General features: G+C 46.1%; 1 protein-coding gene across 6 annotated transcripts in view; it reads left to right on the top strand.

Annotated features, from left to right (window-relative positions):
- KANSL1 (KAT8 regulatory NSL complex subunit 1) overlaps positions 1 to 18704 on the top strand; it is a 176610-nt gene that overhangs the window by 106682 nt on the left and 51224 nt on the right. For all 6 annotated transcript variants that reach the window (XM_042473398.1, XM_042473396.1, XM_042473400.1 and 3 more), the window contains one exon: positions 16142 to 16283. In XM_042473398.1, coding sequence (XP_042329332.1) covers positions 16142 to 16283 — 142 coding nt within the window. The remainder of the gene's footprint in view (positions 1 to 16141; positions 16284 to 18704) is intronic.

The raw sequence follows: 18704 nt of genomic DNA, 5'->3' as shown, positions 1-18704 counted from the left end.
AAATAACTTCTATTCCCTCCTGCACCATCCCTTCAAGAAAAGAAGCAGTGCATGTTGGCCCATTTAGCTTGCGTGGTTGCTGCAGTATTAATAACCCTTGCAGGCTGAATTCATACATTCCAGTTTCCTCCTCCGCCACCGCCTGGTTGTTCCTTTTATTCTTTTTCTCTGTCCTCCCGCTCTCTGTAAATAAATAAAGGGCTGAGACCTTCCCAGCATTCCCTGCTCATTCCCCCCTCCCTTCTTCCCTCTCCCCGTGATGCGACATTGGTCTATGGAGAGAGGCCTAAATCGTCGCCATCTCTGGTGCGCATGTGCACCCAGTTCCCTCTTTGCAACAAGCGCCATCTGCTTAGATTACCAGGAGGCTGTCCTTGTCAGTCAAGCTGCCTGTGATGCTGGCTTGGCATGTACGCAGATATAGTAGTGATGGGGGGCAGGGAGCACTGAGTGTGTCCCTGGCATTTGTCTGTGTCTTCCTGGCCTGCAGTGGTCTGTTTTCTAAGCTCTTTTAAGCAGCACTGTCTGTGCCTAATTCAAAGGAGAAAGCCTGATCGGCCGCAGATTGTTCTTTAACATGCTTTGTTTGTATAAAGGCTGCTCTGTGTTCTGCGCACAAGCTTATTGTTTGGGGTTGGAGGTGGGGAAAATAACATTCCCCTTTGGAATGCAGTCTGTACTGGAAGTATAACAAGGGATTCCAGCCTTTTGATCTTATCAGGTTTGCTGGATAGCTTTGCAAGCTCCGGATACATCTTGCTCCTGTTTTGGTTCTGCTTGCTTTACTTCTTAGGAAAGTAAGGGAAAGGCTTCACAGTACCCGCATATTGCAACCCAGTACTTCAGAGGCCTTAATGGTGAATGAATGCCATGCAGGTGCGAGTCATGTGACTTCTTTCTTTAAAAAAGCCTGAGGTTTCTGGGGGAAATGTTTTCATGGGATATACTTTGAACTATTTAGACAAAACCAATAGTCTCTTTTTTCTGTACATGTAATTAGGTTACAGCCGTTTTAAAACATATCTTCTCGCTACACATGCATATTTCCTTCAATAGAATATGCTGCCTTTTAGTTGCCTTCCTTGGTGGAAATTACCCATGCAACTAGAAATCTTTTTTATACTGCTACCAAAAAAAAAAAAAAAAAAACCCAACAGCCCCCCCCCCCCAAAAAAAATTAGACTGACAAAGATTTCATTTTATACTTTGGTTTTTATAATTTATCTCTTTGAAAAACATACAGTTGCCACAACTTGTGATGGAGCAAATGAAAGACTGTTGTATGGGTCTGGTAGAAGGAAGAGCATCTTAAGTGGTGATACACAATTCTTAAAATGGAATGAAGGTAATGGAAAGTAGTGGGGAGGTAGGACAGTGATCATGAACAGTGGAGATGCTGTTAGGTAAGGGGCATGTGTATCTTGCCTTCCTTCTGTTGATTTTGATTGTTACTGACTCTTCTGGTTTGCCCTTCGAAAGGGCACACCTGCATTCACAGCTTAAGAGTGATTTGAGAAGCACTGGTCTATTTTGCATGGTTGCAGAAGTGTGGGGCAATGCAACGTGACTCTGAGGAAGCACAGGAGTTTGTTCATAAGAGACACACTCTTTCAAGTCATATTGAGGGCAGGAAGTGGAGTGCAGCCTCTCACCCCCCACCCCCACTCCCACCCTGTCATTGCTGTGTAAACAGCTCTCTGAATTTGGTATCCCTGTTTGATGGTTTGGCCAGATAGTGGTGCAAGAGAGCTGGAGCAGGAAGCAGTAAATTTGGGTTGCAGAGAGCAGTCTCACTTATAGTGAACATGCACATGCAGGTTATTGAACTCAGCATGTTAGTTCCTGCAGGCACCAATGATGGCTTCATGTGTAGATTGTGGCGCCTCATTTACAGTGACACAGATAGTTCTCAGCCATCTGGCCGTGTCCTGAGTGTGATGCCACCTGTCTGAATCTGAACTGTACATAGACAAACAGCTAAAGCAAATTGAGTTCTCTGCTTAAGAAGTGAGGGAATCCTGATTGCCCTTTTCAGAAGGTGGGACACTGTGGTTGCTTTGCAGCAGATATACATTACACTCATATTAAAATATGCATTTGATAGGAGGTGTGTTTTATTATGTGTGTAAAGTGTTAGGTTTATATGTATTGTATACATATGTGTATACATATTTGTGAGCCCACATAAACATAAGCATATGTGGATATCATGGAAACCAACTTAGATGAATCACACACACACATAACCCCAGAATACCTCATGATAGGTTCTCCATAGGGTTACCATAAGCCAGAAATGACTTGAAGGCACACCACACAATAATATACATGTATTCATGTTTACACATTCTTAAGAAAAGCCAAAAATCTATCTTAAGCAGAAATTCTTCCTCCAGGTGAAAATTTGTGTGCCCAATTTATATTTAATAGCTGCACACTTCTTTGCTGAACAACATGCATGTAAAATACATATACTTAGCCTTGCTTATACTTAAACATGGTTATTTGGGCAACAATAGTATGCTTTGCCTACATCTAAGTGGCACCAGACAATAAAATGTACGATTTCTTTGACAAGATCTAATGAATTTTATATACTTTGACTTTCTAATCCCAAACAAATTTATTTTGAATGAATCCCCACTGAATTTAGTGAGATGTGCTTCCGGGTCATTGTTTTTAGGATTACAGGCTTGTCCTTCCAAATCATAAAGTTGGAAGAGACCATAGTGATGCCCTGACTGGTATCTGGAATACCGGTCTCTCTAGGGCTATACACAGTATCGCTCCCAAGCGCCCTCTCAGGCCCGCTTCCAAGCGTAAGCCCTGGTATACGGAAGATCTCCGGGCAAGGAAGCGGGAACTGCAACGGCTAGAGTGCCGTTGGCGGAAACACCTTTGCTTAGACGACAAGGCTCTCCTAGACCAACTGTTAGAGGACTACGGAGAGGCGATACGAGCAGCTAAGAACTCGTTCTATGGTGCTCGTGTCGCGTCCGCGGAGTCGCGTCCAGCAGAGTTGTTCAGGGTGGTCAGGGAGCTGACTCAGCTTCCTCCTGCCCCGAACCAGATCCTTGAACCTTCTAAGGCCTGCTGCGACCAATTTAATAACTTCTTCGCGGATAAAACCTCTCGGATAAGCGAAGGTCTTAACGCCGACATTCAAGCAGAACCTAGGGTAGAGGCGTCCAGAGCCTCCGTGGACTCCATTAAACTGGATCGGTTTGAGTTGGTAAGTACCGATGATGTGGACAAGATCCTCGGAAGTGTTCGGAAGACAACTTGCTCTCTCGATCCCTGTCCCTCATGGCTAGCGGCCCAGGGGGGACCGGCGGTAACTTTATTGTTATGCCGGATTATTAATACATCTTTGAGGGAAGGGCAATTTCCATCTGAACTAAAATTGGCCATAGTAAAACCTTTATTAAAAAAGCCCTCCCTCAACCCCCTGGTACATAATAATTATCGGCCAGTCTCGCTGCTGCCATTTTTGGGGAAGGTGATCGAGAGGGCGGTTGCAATCCAGCTTCAGGCGGTCTTGGATGAAACGGATTATCTGGACCCATTTCAAACTGGCTACCGGGCGGGTTACGGGGTTGAGACGGCCATGGTCGCCTTGGTCGATGATCTCCGTCTGGGCATCGACAGGGGAAGCGTGTCCCTGTTGGTGCTCTTGGACATCTCAGCGGCTTTCGATACCATAGACCATGGTATCCTTCTGGGGCGCCTAGCAGAGGTGGGAATCGGGGGCACTGCGCTCCAGTGGTTCCAGTCCTACCTCTCTGGGAGGTCCCAGATGGTGCAGCTGGGAGACGTGTGCTCCGATGAGAGGGCCCTTAAAACTGGGGTCCTTCAAGGAGCCATTCTGTCTCCCATGCTATTTAACATTTACATGAAACCGCTGGGAGAGATCATCCGGAGACATGGGGCGCGGGGTTATCAGTACGCTGATGACACCGAAATAATTTTCTCTATGTCTCCGACTGACGCAGTGACTGAGGATGGCGTCTCTCCTCTCGTGGCGTGCCTGGAGTCAGTAATGGGCTGGATGAGGGAAAACCGACTCAAGCTGAATCCAGAGAAAACGGAGGTACTTGTGATAGGTTCCCCTGGTCCAGGAATGGCGGTAGTTCCACCTGTCCTGAACGGGGTCACACTCCCTGTGAAGGACTCTGTGCGCAGTCTGGGGGTGCTTCTTGACTCGTCGCTTCACCTGACTGCTCAGGTGAATGCGACGGTCAAGAATACCTGTTATCAGCTTCGGCTCATTCGCCAGCTGCGCCCATACCTTGCCCAGAGGGACCTTGAAACGGTAGTACACGCTCTGGTAACCTCGAGATTGGATTTCTGCAATGCACTCTACATGGGGCAACCCTTATACCAAACCCGGAAGCTACAAATGGTACAGAATATGGCAGCCAGGCTGGTCCCTGGAACTTCCAGGGCCAGCCACATTACACCGGTGCTTAAAGATCTGCATTGGCTGCCTATTCGCTTCCGGGCACAATATAAGGTGTTGGTGATGACCTATAAAGCCCTAAATGGCTTGGGCCCAGGATACCTGAAGGACCGCCTCTCCCCGTACATTCCGTCCCGCACCCTCAGAACATCTGGGCAGCAATTACTTAGGGTGCCAGGGGCTAGTTTGACCTCCACCGCGAGGAAGACATTTTCCATCGCTGCCCCGGCCCTTTGGAACACGCTGCCCATAGAGCTCTGCTCGGCCACCTCCCTGGCCCAATTTAGAAAGGACCTGAAAACCTTTCTATTTCAGCTTGCATTCCCCGTAATTGTGTAATTGTTTTAACCTGAATGTAGATGTTGTGTTTTATTGATAATTGTTGTGAACCGCCCTGATCTATGGAAGGGCGGTATAAAAATAAAATTTTTATTTATTTATTATTATTATAAGGGCCATCCAGTCCAAACCCCTTCTATGCAGGAACTCAGAATGTAAAATAATCTTTTTTTCCCCTCCTGCCCACCCTTTAAGTGACTGAAAGAGCCTTATCTGATAATTGAGACATCTCTCTGCTTGTTGTTATGTACCTTCAAGTTGTTTCCAACTTAAAGAGACCCCAAGGTGAACCTATCATGAGGTTTTCTTGGATAGTTTCTTCAAAGAGAGTTTGCCATTGTAATCCTTTGAGACTGAGAAAATTTGACTTGCACAGGGTCATTCAGTAGGTTTTCATGTCTGAGCTAGGATTCAAACCCTGGTCTTCAGATTAATGGTCAAGTTTTCAAACCACTACATCATTCTCATCTCTTTGCTGGGGAATAAAATGTTACTGTTGCTTTTAAAAAGATGACAAACATACAAAAAAGATGGATCTCTTTTGGATAGAATCATAGTAGAAACGCCTTTGATGCTTCAGGTAATGCTTGTGTGATTTTTTTAAAAAACATGCAATCGAATAGATTTGAATAGAATGTTATTTTATATGAATAAAGATCATAGGTATCTGTATGTACATATGTATAATATTTTGCATATATTTTTCCACTTTATTTTATTTTATTTTTTAGTTACTTCAGTGATGCATGTTCCCTAGGAGAAGTTTTCAATCAGGATATAATAGTTTATGCCCATAATTCACAGACATTGCCCATATGGCTGGATTTGAGGGAGTTATAGTCCAAAATATCTGAAAGGCAAACTGTTTACAGTGCTATTTTGTCTTTTCTGGTAAATGTTTCTGTAGATTTAGTAAATTATGCAAAGTTATTAATCATGTTAACTATGGGGGAGAAGATAGGGAAGAGTGGATTTATTTATTTACTTATTTATTGCCAAACTTCAGTTTTTTTGACCCTAAAGTAAACTATCAAAGTTAATAGCTTTTTATTAGCCACAGGGCTACAGTATTTACAATTTCCTTTCCCAGCCTGATACCTTGTAACACAGCAATCATGGACAGTGTCCATGCTGTCTGAGGATGGTGGGATTTTTTTTTTTTTTTTTTTTTTTGCCTAACATGTCTACACAATGTCTGGTTGTGGAAGACTTCTGAAATGTACTTCTGCAAGGGAATGTTCTGAGTAATCTGCATTATCCGGTAGCTTGAACTGTAGTTGGGGCAGGAAAGATGTTTAGGGAGTGTAACCTGGTGGTAAAGATTTTATTGGAAAACAGCAAGTGGGGAAAGTGGCTGTGGTGAAGATGCCATTCAGGAATGCTGGAAACAGCATGTGAAGAAGGAGTTGGGAATGGTAGTAGTGACTCAGAGCTAGTATTAAAAAGGGAAAGGTATTTATCTTCATTGTATTTGAATGACTAGCTCAAGAACATGTTCTTCTTGAACTTCCAAAGAAGATAAAGCAAGCTTGTGGCAGAATACACAATTCATTCTTGTTTTATTTTTCATCATTCCATTTCAGATGTTCAGATTTGCTTGGTTGCCCCATCCCAATTTCAGAGTGTTGAATTAGGACTGCATGGAGAATGCTTGCCAATTTAAATAGTTAACATTGATAGTAAGCATGTTTTGTAGGAAGAAATGCTTCTGATAAGATTATTTTGCCCTTCGTCTCTGTGACTGTCAGATATGGCTCTTTACACCTGCGCAAAGCCACATTTGGGAATTGAGACTCGAAACACGCAGGTGAAATAAAACACCTTCCAGATGCTTTGAGGCTTCCTAAGCTTTTCCAAAAAGGAACGGCAAAAAGCTGCCCTGTTTGAGACCACAGCAGTGGCCAGCGTCTGTACTGTTCTGTCATTGTTTTCTATTTCCAGATTTCATGCTAGAGAAACTCAGTTGGAGAAAATGGTTCAGGCACTATAGGGAAATCCAAGTGGTCTTCCATCTGCATTATATTTTAACTTCCCTTAGTGCTTAGTGTTATGAGATTCTCGAAATTAAGCTTTGTGAGATGTTTAGCTTTCTCTGTCAGATTATTCTGGTGACACAACAAACTACAGTTCCCAGAATTCCATAGCATTGAGGCATGGCAGTTAAAGTGATGTCCACCTGGATTATTTCTGCATTGCAAATGCAGCCTGGGATTAAATATGATTACTGCTTACATTTTACACCAGTTCAAATATGGAAGAACGGTTTTCAAATAATGTGTCAACTCAACTTTGAACTCTTGATTGGTATCATTTGAATTTTTTTTGGTCATAATTTGGGTTCACTTCTGTTTCACTACTGCCACTTCTGCATCATGTGACTATTTTTTGAAACTGAGATTCATTTATAATTTTTATTCTTTGTATATATTGAAACTAACATGGTTTGTATGAAAAATTTATCAGCACTTAAAACAAAGAGGCTCTGATTTATTACTATTCTATCCATAACATATATAAAATCATGGTTTTGATCCCTGATATCAGCACTTTAAAAGACTGTGAATAACAGATGTGGAGATATCTGGTCTGGAAATGTAAGGTGAATGTAAATGCTATGTAAGTTGATGGCTGCCATCATCAGTTTAGGCAAATCACCTGCTTCGCTTAATAGAACACTGTATTAACAATCTTCTAAATAAAGAAGAAATAATCCCATAATAAATGAATGAGAATACATTTAGCAGTATGTTAAAAACATTGATACAGTGTTTTGGAATGAACAATGGTGTAAAGCAGGGATTTGGAACTTTTGGGTCTCCAGACTTTTTGGATTTCCAGTTTCCAAAAGCCCCAGCAGCATGGCAAAAGGTAAGCAATTATGAGAGTGGCAAGTTGAAACCTGAAACATCTAGATGCCCAAGGTCTCCAAGTCTGGCTTAAAGTGAACTTGTAGTGGGAGCTACCAAAAGTTACTGCTTCTCAATATTTTCAGTTGTCATAAAAACAAATGCCACACTTGGTATTTTGACGCCTCTGTTAACAGTGAATTCAGAATCACTGGCATATTGTAGCGTCGAAGGTAGAACATATGTATGTGCCCAAGTAGTGGCGAGGGAGCAAAATTAGCTCTCTTGTGTAGTGTTTGATTATTTGATATTTCACCCCAGAGCATACATATATTTCTTTTTAGCTCTTGTAACCTATTCCCCTTCCTGTAAATTGATCATACAGTGCTCTTTTTCTTCTTAAAGAAAGAATCATAGAATCATAACTTGGAAGAGACCACAAGGGCCATCCAGTCCAACCCCCTGCTATGCAGGAAATCACAATCAAAGATCCTCGAGAGATGGCCTCCAGCCTCTGTTTAAAGACCTCCAAGGAAGGAGATTTCACCACTCTCTGAGGGAGTGTGTCCCACTGTCGAACAGCCCTAATGGGCAGTCCTCAGGCAGCTTCTACTAATTTGAATGTGTAGGAATCTAATAAAGTCACTCACAGAAGAAATAGTTTACCTTGCTGAGTGGATGAAAAGGCATTTGAAACAAGTGGGGGTGGGTATGGAAAATGCACAGCTTTCATCTGCATTGGCCTGTTACAGACAGCCAAAATAAAGCTGCCTCGAGTCACAGTGGAGGTATGGTGTTTCAATGATGCATGTGTCCTAAGAGTCCAGAAGCCACACCAAAGCCACGCTCCAGTCCTTAGGGCTGGAGCGTGGCTTTGGTGTGACTTCTGGACTCTTAGGACGAATGCATCATTGAAACACCATACCTCCACTGTCACTCGAAGCAGCTTTATTTTGGCTGTCTGTAACAGGCCATTGTAAATGACTTTCTTCTTCGTGGTCTCTGCGAATCATACAAATGGGTTGTACTGCGCCTGCGCAGTGCCTTCGGAAACTTCTGGAATCACTAGGCAAAGTACACTTTGCAACATGCTGAAACTTTTTGGCGGTAACCCCGCCCATCCCCTATAAAACCTCCGTTCCCGCTCTTTTCCCCAGTTCCTTTTTTCCGCCGCGTTAGCTGCCAGTAGGAACTTCGCTCTTGACTCAGTTAGGAATCACTGGAAAAATAAGACCTCGGACCGTTTTTTCGACTCTTCTTCTGCCTGCCCCACGACTTGCTTTTTGGCTTTTGACTCGGACTGTTAGACCTCGCATCTTCTTACCCCTCGGCTTGTCTTCTCCGCTCGTTGCCGACTCGGACCGCCTGACTTCGTTTTCCGGATCATGCCATCGGTGCCCTTCAAAAAGTGCTCCGTGTGTGGGGGTAAGATTCCTGGCCAGGATCCCCATTCGTCCTGTCTTTTCTGCCTGGGAGAGACGCACATTCCAGCATCGTGCGCTCTCTGTAAGTCCCTAACCCCTCAGGCGCGAAAGAATCGGGAGACCAGGTTGAAGGCTGCCATATATACCAAGGTCTTCACATCAGGGGCAATGTCTTCTGCGGGGGCTTCTTCTTCTTCCTCTGCGATCCCCTTGCCAACTGTCGCCGAAGCTCCAACCCAGGAGCCTTCAGATGACCCACCGGTGCGGACGGCCGCCCCGGACCCTCCAGACCAGGAACCATCGGGAGAAGTCCCTCGGCCTTCGAAGAAAGACAAGAAACACAAAAAGGGGCCCAAGGAGGGTCGCGACACCCCAAAGGACTCGAGCTCCCATAAGGGTTCAGCCTCGAGATCCTCTGTCCCGAAGGCACCCACTTCCTCCACCTCGAAATCGGGTTCCACTTCGGCCTCCTCGGCCACCAAGGCCTTGACTCCTTCCGGCTCGACCAGGTCACCGACTAAGGCGGCGGGCTCCTCCACATCTAAGAGACCCCGCACCTCCTCTTTAGAGAGAGACCGTTTAGTGAAGCGCCGTCACCAGGACGAACGGGATCCGTCTATGGCCGTCGACGTAGAGGTGTCACGTAGCCGTTCAGACCCTGATCGAGAGCGCGCGGACACCAATCGGAGATCGCCGGGTGTCGAGGGTCGACCATCTGACCCCCGCATGGCATCACGGGCATCTAGGCCTCAAACTGATGAACGCTCTGATCGCAGGTTCGAGTCACCATTGAGGTCCCGACCCACGCTACCAGACCGGGTCTCTCCTGTCAGTTCTAGAGACGACCGCCGCTCGCTCACTCCAATGCCAACTCGTACCCGTCGAGTGGCTTCACCATCGCCATCTCGAGATAGGGAACCGGAGTATTATTACGATACTGAAACCGACAGATATTACAAACTGGTCCCTCGGGATGATGAAGACTCTCTTTTTCAACCTCGGGACCGGAGACCCAGACCAAGGGCTGCTTCCAGACCCTCCAGGGCATCGACGTTCTCACCTCGCCGGGTGGACGCCCCCACCAATCTGGAGGTCGTGGAGCTCGAGTCGGACGACGAAACATCATCCCGAGCCCGTTATCGCCCCAGAGGCGATTCCCTATCCTCCAGGGAAGATGACTACCAGTCCATCTCTCAGGACTTCGCCCAGCCTGGAGCCGTCTCACCGTCGGATGACGTTAGGTCCTTCGCAGAGCACGTCATAAAGATGTCTAATGCTCTGGACATTAAAACCTCCCAGGTTGAGGATGAAGCATCTGACCCGATTGAGAGGCGGGTCCACGGCAAGCTGCCAACCCCACCGGCGATTCCCCTTCTCCCTTCGCTGGAGAAGTTGGCCAGGCGCTCCTGGGAAGCTCCCTCGTCGACTTCATCCAACAACAGAAAGGTGGAGTCTCTCTATAGGATCGCTCCAGCTACTCCGTCATGGCTGTTCGGACATCCTAAACAGAACTCAGCCATTGTGGAGGGATCCCAGCGAGCATCGACCCCGAAAGCCTCCTTGATGCCCTCGGACAGAGAGGCAAAGAAGATCGATGCTCTGGCCAAAAAGGCCTATTTTTCGTCGGCTCTGGGCATGCGAGTTGCAAACTACAACGCGTGCATGGGAGCTTACATTCAGTGGCTGATGGAGAAGATCTCCCCCCTTGTACCAGACCTGCCAGATGACTCCCAGACAATTCTTTCAGAAGTCCGCGATGAGGCCCATTCCATCGGGAGTTGGCTTATCACCTCGGCCAGGCATGCTACCGACTGCTCTGCCAAGTCTATGGCGGCTGCTATAGCGCTCCGCAGACACGCTTGGCTACGGTCGTCGGACCTGAACCAGAACGCCCGTACGACCATCGAAGACATGCCATTTGATGAGGAGGGCCTGTTCCATCGAGAGACCGATGAAAGGCTCAACTTCAAGTACAGGATGAGAACAGCGGCAAAAAAGCACGGTATGTCCTCCTCCCCTCAGTCATCTTCCCGCAAGCGCTTCACTGCGGTCCGCCAGTGGTATGGCCAGGGCCAGAGGTCCTATCAACAAGACCGGCCATTCCAGCGCCAGGAACAGTCCAGGCAGCGATTCCCATCTCAATCCTCTTCCTCCTCGGGTCGCCGGTCGGGACCTAAATATAAGAAAAACTATAGGAGGCAAGATCAGGATCAGAACAAGAAAAGGGCCTGAAGAGACGCAGCGTACTCCGTCGCTCCCTCTGTCCCGTCCTTCCTTGACAGGTTGAGGCCCTTTACCACCACTTGGGCCTCCATTACCACCAATTCTTGGGCCCTCACCATCGTCTGCAGGGGTTATGCCCTCGAATTCAAAGAGCTCCCACCAACTGGAGCTATCCTGTCTACATCCCCCTCAGACACCCTTCTCGACGAAGTACGCACCCTTCTAGCAAAAGGAGCCATCTCTCCTGTCGAACCTGTTGACATACCGGGATGCTTTTTTTCCCGTTACTTCACTGTCCCTAAGCCTGATGGAGGTGTTAGACCCATATTGGACCTTAGACAGTTGAACACTTACCTGTCTTACCGCCGTTTCCGAATGGTAACGCTAGCCTCTATCTTACCTCTTTTGCAGCAGGATCTGTGGTTTGCCACCATCGACCTGAAGGACGCCTACTTCCATGTAAGCATCCGGGAGTCCCACCGCAGGTTCTTGGCCTTCGCCATCGGGACGGAGGTCTACAGGTACAACGTCCTCCCCTTCGGCCTGTCTACAGCACCTCGCACCTTCACCAAGTGCATGGCACCCATAATAGCTCATCTCCACCGTCGAGGCATGAGGGTCTTCCCTTATCTAGACGACTGGCTTTTTGTCTCCCCGTCACCTCAACAACTGCGCCGACACATCTCAGAGGCGCTCCAGCTCTTACGGGACCTAGGACTGGTGGTCAACCTCGACAAATCCCAGCTGCTTCCCACCAAGCAGATAAAATTCATAGGGTCCATCCTCGACTCCAACGACTGTATGGCATACCTGCCTCCAGACCGCTTTCGGGCCCTGGTTCGGGCCGTCAACCACTGCACCGCCCAGAGGCGAGTACCAGCCAGAGACATCCAGGTGGCCTTGGGGCACATGGCGTCGACGACGTTCGTCACACCGTGGGCAAGGCTTCGGTCTCGACCTCTGCAGTCATGGTTCCTGTCGGCGTTCGACCCAGAAAAGGACCCCCCGTCCCGCAAGCTGACCATCCCGAGACCTGTCGCGCGCTCCCTCCGTTGGTGGCTCAGCTCCCGCAACGTCTGCGTCGGCATGCCCTTTTCGCTCCCTCAGCCAGAGCTGGTGCTCACTACAGACGCGTCCGAAGAAGGATGGGGAGCGTATGTCATGGACTTATGGGCCAAGGGCATCTGGTCCCGGGACGAAGGGACACTCCACATCAACGCTCTAGAGTTGTTAGCAGTGGAGAAGGCCTTGAAAGCCTTCGAGTCTTCTCTGCTAGGCAGAGTCATCCAGCTCAGAACAGACAATACCACGGTAATGTACTATGTGAACAAACAGGGAGGCACCAGGTCCCGCACTCTCCTGGACATAACCCTCCGGATATGGGACTGGTGCATCACCCGAGACATCATGCTTCAAGCGGTACACTTACCAGGCATCCAGAACTCGCATGCAGACCTACTCAGCAGGTCTCCGTCATCCTGCCACGAATGGAGACTCCATCCACAGACAGTTCACGATCTCTTTACCAGATGGGGAACTCCTCAGTTAGACCTGTTTGCAACGGTGTACAACTCCCATTGTCCCCAGTTCTGCTCCCGGACGCCGAACGACGGCTCTCTCGGAGATGCGTTCGGGCTTCGATGGTCGGGGATGATGCTATACGCCTTTCCCCCCTTCCCGCTCATCACCAAGGTAGTGGCCAAGATGACCACGGAGGCGGCCAATGCGATCCTGATCACGCCCTGGTGGCCGACACAACCATGGTTTCCCTGCCTTCTTCACCTTTCTCAAGCCAATTTTCTCCGGCTCGAGCCCAGGCCAGACCTTCTGACAGTCCAGGGAGGACGAGTCCGACACCCGGACATCGAGACCCTTCCCCTGGTCGCTTGGAGAATCCGTCCCTAGCGCAGTTGTCAGCCCCGGTACGGAGAGTCATTTTAGCATCCCAAAAGCCGGCCACCCAAAAGTCATATGGGCTGAAATGGAGAAAGTTTCTTCAGTTCCTGTCAGATAGACATCTTTCACCAGACCAGGTAACAACGCCCCTGGTCCTTGAATTTCTGATGTCATTGGTTAATGCGGGACTCTGCCTAACGTCCGTCAAGTGCTACCTGTCGGCTATTTGTTCCTTTTTTCAATTCGAGGGCAAACCCTCATTTTTCAAAGATCCCCTTGTTAAAAGATTCCTAAAAGGATGTAATAACTTGCACCCTCAGGTCTCCTTGCCGACTCCAGCCTGGAGCCTCGACATAGTACTCGGGGCTCTACAGTCCAAACCCTTCGAGCCCTTGGCCACCACAGACATTAGACTCCTGACCTGGAAAACGGTTTTCCTGGTGGCCATTACTTCTGCCCGACGTGCGGGTGAGCTTTGTGCCTTGCGCCGGGACCAGCCCTTCTTACGATTCCACCTGGACAAAGTGGTTCTCAGAACGGACATTACCTTCCTACCCAAGGTGGTCTCTGCTTTCCATATGTGTCAGGACATTGTTTTGCCAACTTTGGCTCCAAACCCGACTACCGACGTCGAGAGGACCCTCCATACCCTTGACGTTCGTAGGGCCCTAGCTTTTTATTTGGATAGGACTAAGGACCATAGCCGTTCCAACAGACTGTTCCAGTGCTACTCGGAACCGAAAAAGGGACTCCCAGTCTCGGCCCAAAGACTCTCGAAGTGGGTGTCCAGCACTATTCTCCTGTCCTACGAACTCCTGGGCAAACCTTTACCTGCTAGGGTTCGCTCCCATACCACAAGGGCGGTAGCGGCCTCTTCTGCCTTTCTATCCGGCGTCCCTTTGGATGACATCTGTAAAGCTGCTGTATGGTCCCAACCGTTAACCTTTATTAAACATTATAGGTTGGACACGAGAGCAAAAAGGGACGCTACCTTTGGGAGAGCTGTTTTGCTGTCAGGACTGCATTGACTTTAGCTTAACCGCTGACCTCAAAAATTGACAGCACAAGACTCGGGGCTTACTTCTTGAGGTGGGATATGTTCTTTATTGAGAGTTTATAAACAAACCATACAACTACTTTTGGTTCTCCATTGTTTTTTATTGGTACCATTCATATTGGTGTTCTTTCAGGTGTCATGACACTCCCGCCTCCACTGACCTTAGCTTGCCAGTCTCAACCCATTTGTATGATTCGCAGAGACCACGAAGAAGAAGGACAGGTTGCCTACCTGTAACGGTGTTTCTTCGAGTGGTCATCTGCGAATACATACAAATCCCGCCCATCCTCCCCTCAGTGTCCTGCTCAGATTGGCTCATTCTCTTGTCGCCTACATGGCGGAAAAATTGCGGAACTGGGGAAAAGAGCGGGAACGGAGGTTTTATAGGGGATGGGCGGGGTTACCGCCAAAAAGTTTCAGCATGTTGCAAAGTGTACTTTGCCTAGTGATTCCAGAAGTTTCCGAAGGCACTGCGCAGGCGCAGTACAACCCATTTGTATGTATTCGCAGATGACCACTCGAAGAAACACCGTTACAGGTAGGCAACCTGTCCGTTTCTGGCTTCAGACAGGTTGGTTTCTTTTGGTGTTTTGGCTTAAAACCAAGCTTAGTACATGTTGACACCTGCTTTGTATTTTGACACTTTATAAGAAGATGACTTCTGTATTCAATACAGTGCCATGAGTAGTTCTGTTGACTTGATTTTAAGGACTGTGGTGAAAAATCAACTGCACGTGACTCATCAATTTGTGCTAGGCCAAATTTTCAAACAGAAGATTTGTTTGTTTGTTTTTGCATGAAGGGAATTCCCTCCCTTCCTACCTCCTACACAAACACTCCTCTCTGAAAATATCCAAAAATACTCATTTGTGCTGGGCTCATACCTTTTCCAGCAGTTCCATTTTGGACCATTAACAAAAATTACAACGATTCTCACTAGCTTTATAATTAGAGTCAATTACAGATTGTGTAGCCAGTGTGGTGGGTTATTATGATTGTATAGCCAGTGTGATGAGATATTATGCAGGCTTGTCAGTTTTGGCATTGCCATGCTCTCGGTAAGGACAGAAGCATTGTTCTGCGTTAGCTGGAGAAGAGCACTGCAGACGCCCTCTCTGTAGTTCGGTTTGCAGCACTTCCTTTTGCAGTGGTGATGTGGGGTGAGATTGCTGTTTTTTGCAGGAGAGAAACAAATATTTGCAAAAAAGCATCAAGACCAGTTTTAGCTCAGCTTTATTCTTCCTCCCCAAAGGTCAAGGCCTTTTTCATGTGTTTTTGCATATCCCTATGTTTAGTACTATAAGACCTTATTTGGCAACCTGTGTTCTATATTTCCTTGCTGGGAATTTCCATTCCATTTTGGAGGAGAGCTATAGGGATGATAAAAGAGTCTAGAGAAAATAAATTGCATTAGCGAAGGCTGAAAGGGCACAAGGACAAACAGTTGTCACAAGTCTGTTGACAGAAACCAACAGAAGATTGAAGTTATATACGGATATTTATAGGAAGTTGAAAAGCTCGCAAAGTTTTAAGAGTCAAACGGTGGAATAAACAGGGTACAGAGGCTATGAAGCTAGAGGTTTGTAAAAGACAATTAGACAAAATCTTGTCATGGATACATTGGTTGGGTCCTACAATGCAGCAAATAGGAATGTACTGACATACTGAATCCCTTTGTTCTTCCAACATGATGTCCTTCAGATTTGTAGGAGATTCTGCAAGATGCAGTCCAACATATCTAGAGAGCACCATGTTGGAGGAAGTTAGTTTAGAGATGCATAGGCTTGTGATATCTTCTTAAATCAAAGTACTAGAAAACAAGAAGCAAGAATGGGTGGCTATCAGATAGGGAGAACCTGTGTTCACTCATTTATACCCATGGCTTTTTTCTTTCTAGGAGGCGACGGTCAGAATGGCAGTGGGCAGCAGACAGAGCGGCTATTGTCAGTCACTGGAACTGGCTTCAAGCACATGTCTCAGATCTAGAGTACCGAATCCGGCAGCAAACAGATATTTACAAGCAGATTCGAGCCAACAAGGTAAGAAAGCAAAGGGGCTGATAAACAAGATTGTTTGGGCTCTCAGCTCCTGCATGCAAATACCTTTCCAAGTGGAATCTATCACATGCCCTGTATAAGATCAAAATAATGCATATGTGTTGGGTCGGGATTTTATGGCTTCATCTGGCTGATGTTTATTTTCACCAAGTGTCACTATATACAGTGGAGGCTGAACAGAATTGGCAGAAGTAATAGAGGCAATGATATTGTTTATGCAACTCCCCACCACCACCACTACTTTGAATTCTCACTAGGCAAATATTTTCAGCAGGTCTCACATTATTCAGAGTAAGGCTCTAAAACTTACTCTTGTCTCTGGTCAGATTTCAGCAGTATCTCTCATTGTGCATGTTTTGGCCTTTCTGCCCCAAGTATATCAGAGAGTTAGCTTATTTATATTCAGTAGGAAAAGGTGTCTAGGACTAGTCTTTACAACTGCCAGAGTCATTTCTATCCACCAAAGATATGAAAAGAGCACCAACCATATCATATCAACATCACATTCCTTGATGGTTATCAGGAAGCATCTTTGACCATTGTAATTGGTCCTCCAGGCCTGTGAAGGGCAAAGCTACTGTAAGCCTAAACCTCAAAAGGAAGTGATGTAACCCACCCAAGAAAATGTAATTTTAAAAAGTTCAAACATCCTCAGGTCATTGTCAATCTCTTGAAGAGAATATTAATTAAAGTGGTATGGCTGCCATGTATTGTATTGTATTGTATTGAGAGGTAGCCTTGGCATGGATGTTGAAATCCTTCACTACCACTAGCCTAAGTATTCTCCACACTGTAGCCAAGACAGTCTCCTGCAGCTGAGTGCTAGGTGGCCAGATAAGCCCCAGTCTTCCTGCAAGCATATATCAATGTGAAACCCAAATGATTGCCGAATAAATTATGAAACTCCATCCATTGTGGATGCTTCTTCATGCATTATAAAGCCTCTTTGTACATTTATAATTTTCATACAGGCATATACATGCACACATGTTCATAAGGTATAGCTATATTGTGTCCCAGTTTTAGAACTTGATACCTGCTTAGTGTGCTTAAATGACATGTGGAGGGGGGTGGGCTTTTTCATATGTGAGATGCCGCCATTGGTCATAGTGTAACATTTGTGTTCAGCAGAGTTTGTCTGTTTTCCATTACCTCCTGAAAATGTCATAGTGTAATGCAGTCAAACAAAAGTAACGGGTTTTTGTTGAAAGGAAGAATGAGAGAAGAATTGTGAAGTATAGTCTTGATCACAGAGGGTGGAATTCATTTTGAGGTTTGGACCTCTGCAGGAAGCTTGTAGAAGTAGGAAATTGTGTCTTAAAGGCACACCTCTTTGAAGAAATTGTCTGTTTTGCCTTCTCCAGAGTTATCTAGTGGTGATGGTGGGTTCTATTCTTGAAAGATGATGATTTCCATACAGATAAATATGAACACACAAAATGCTTCTATACACAGTATGTAGTTCTCCTACAACTATCATGGCCAGAAGGAGGACGAGCCTGCCTGCAAAAGATATCCTCCCCAACTTTACAACATGCAACCATCTAACATCTCCAATTGTTTTTTCCCCCTCCTGTTTGGTTTGTAACATCTTGCCTGTAGAAGAAGCCCGTGGAGCTTTGAAAGCTTGCAACAAGTATATTATGCATTTCGGTTGGCAAATGAAGAATTAAAAGATGTTTAAAAACAATAAAATAAAAACACTATATTCATTAAAGGTTTTATTTGCCGCATACACTAAAAAACAAGAGCTTTCTTAAATAAATATATCTTCACCTGTCAGAAAGAAAGCAGAGAGGGCGTCAACCAGACCTTCTGAGGAAAGTAATTCCATTATTTAGCATATATTGGATTAGATTGTTCCGTCTTGGCTCTTTTTTTGAGTCAGGTCAATTAGTCCTCTACCCTCACATTGCCCACTCAGTAATATATAATGATGGAGATGTTATTACTCATCCTGTTAAGATCATTTAGAAGGAGTAATTCTGGATGCAAAACAGTTATCCTCCTATCAAGCAATGTCTCATGATCAGGAAGAGTAATTTGTGGGTTCATGAGAATCAACATGTCAGAATCAGGTTGAAGAAGTAGTGGGCAAATAGCTGTAGAGCTTTGAAAAGTTACTTCTTTGGACTTAAAGTACAGTAGTTGGAATCCACTAGCCATTTTGCCTAATGCTAGCTGGTAGCACAAGTAACATTTTCAAGCTCTGAAAAGTTGTTCGTTTCATAAAGCACATGTTTATATTTTCACTTTAAGTACCAGTGTAGAAAGAACACAAAGATTTTCTACAGATCTCTACAGGGAAAATGTACTACTTCGAACTCCATAATCAATTGTCCCACAGAATAAACAGTTGTGAATTGGAAAGAATACTTGGAGAGAACAGGCTGGAAATTTATT

This window comes from Sceloporus undulatus, chromosome 6 (genome assembly GCF_019175285.1).
Source record: "Sceloporus undulatus isolate JIND9_A2432 ecotype Alabama chromosome 6, SceUnd_v1.1, whole genome shotgun sequence".
Taxonomy (NCBI): Eukaryota; Metazoa; Chordata; class Lepidosauria; order Squamata; family Phrynosomatidae; genus Sceloporus; species Sceloporus undulatus.
This window is presented reverse-complemented; position numbering and strand designations above follow the sequence as displayed.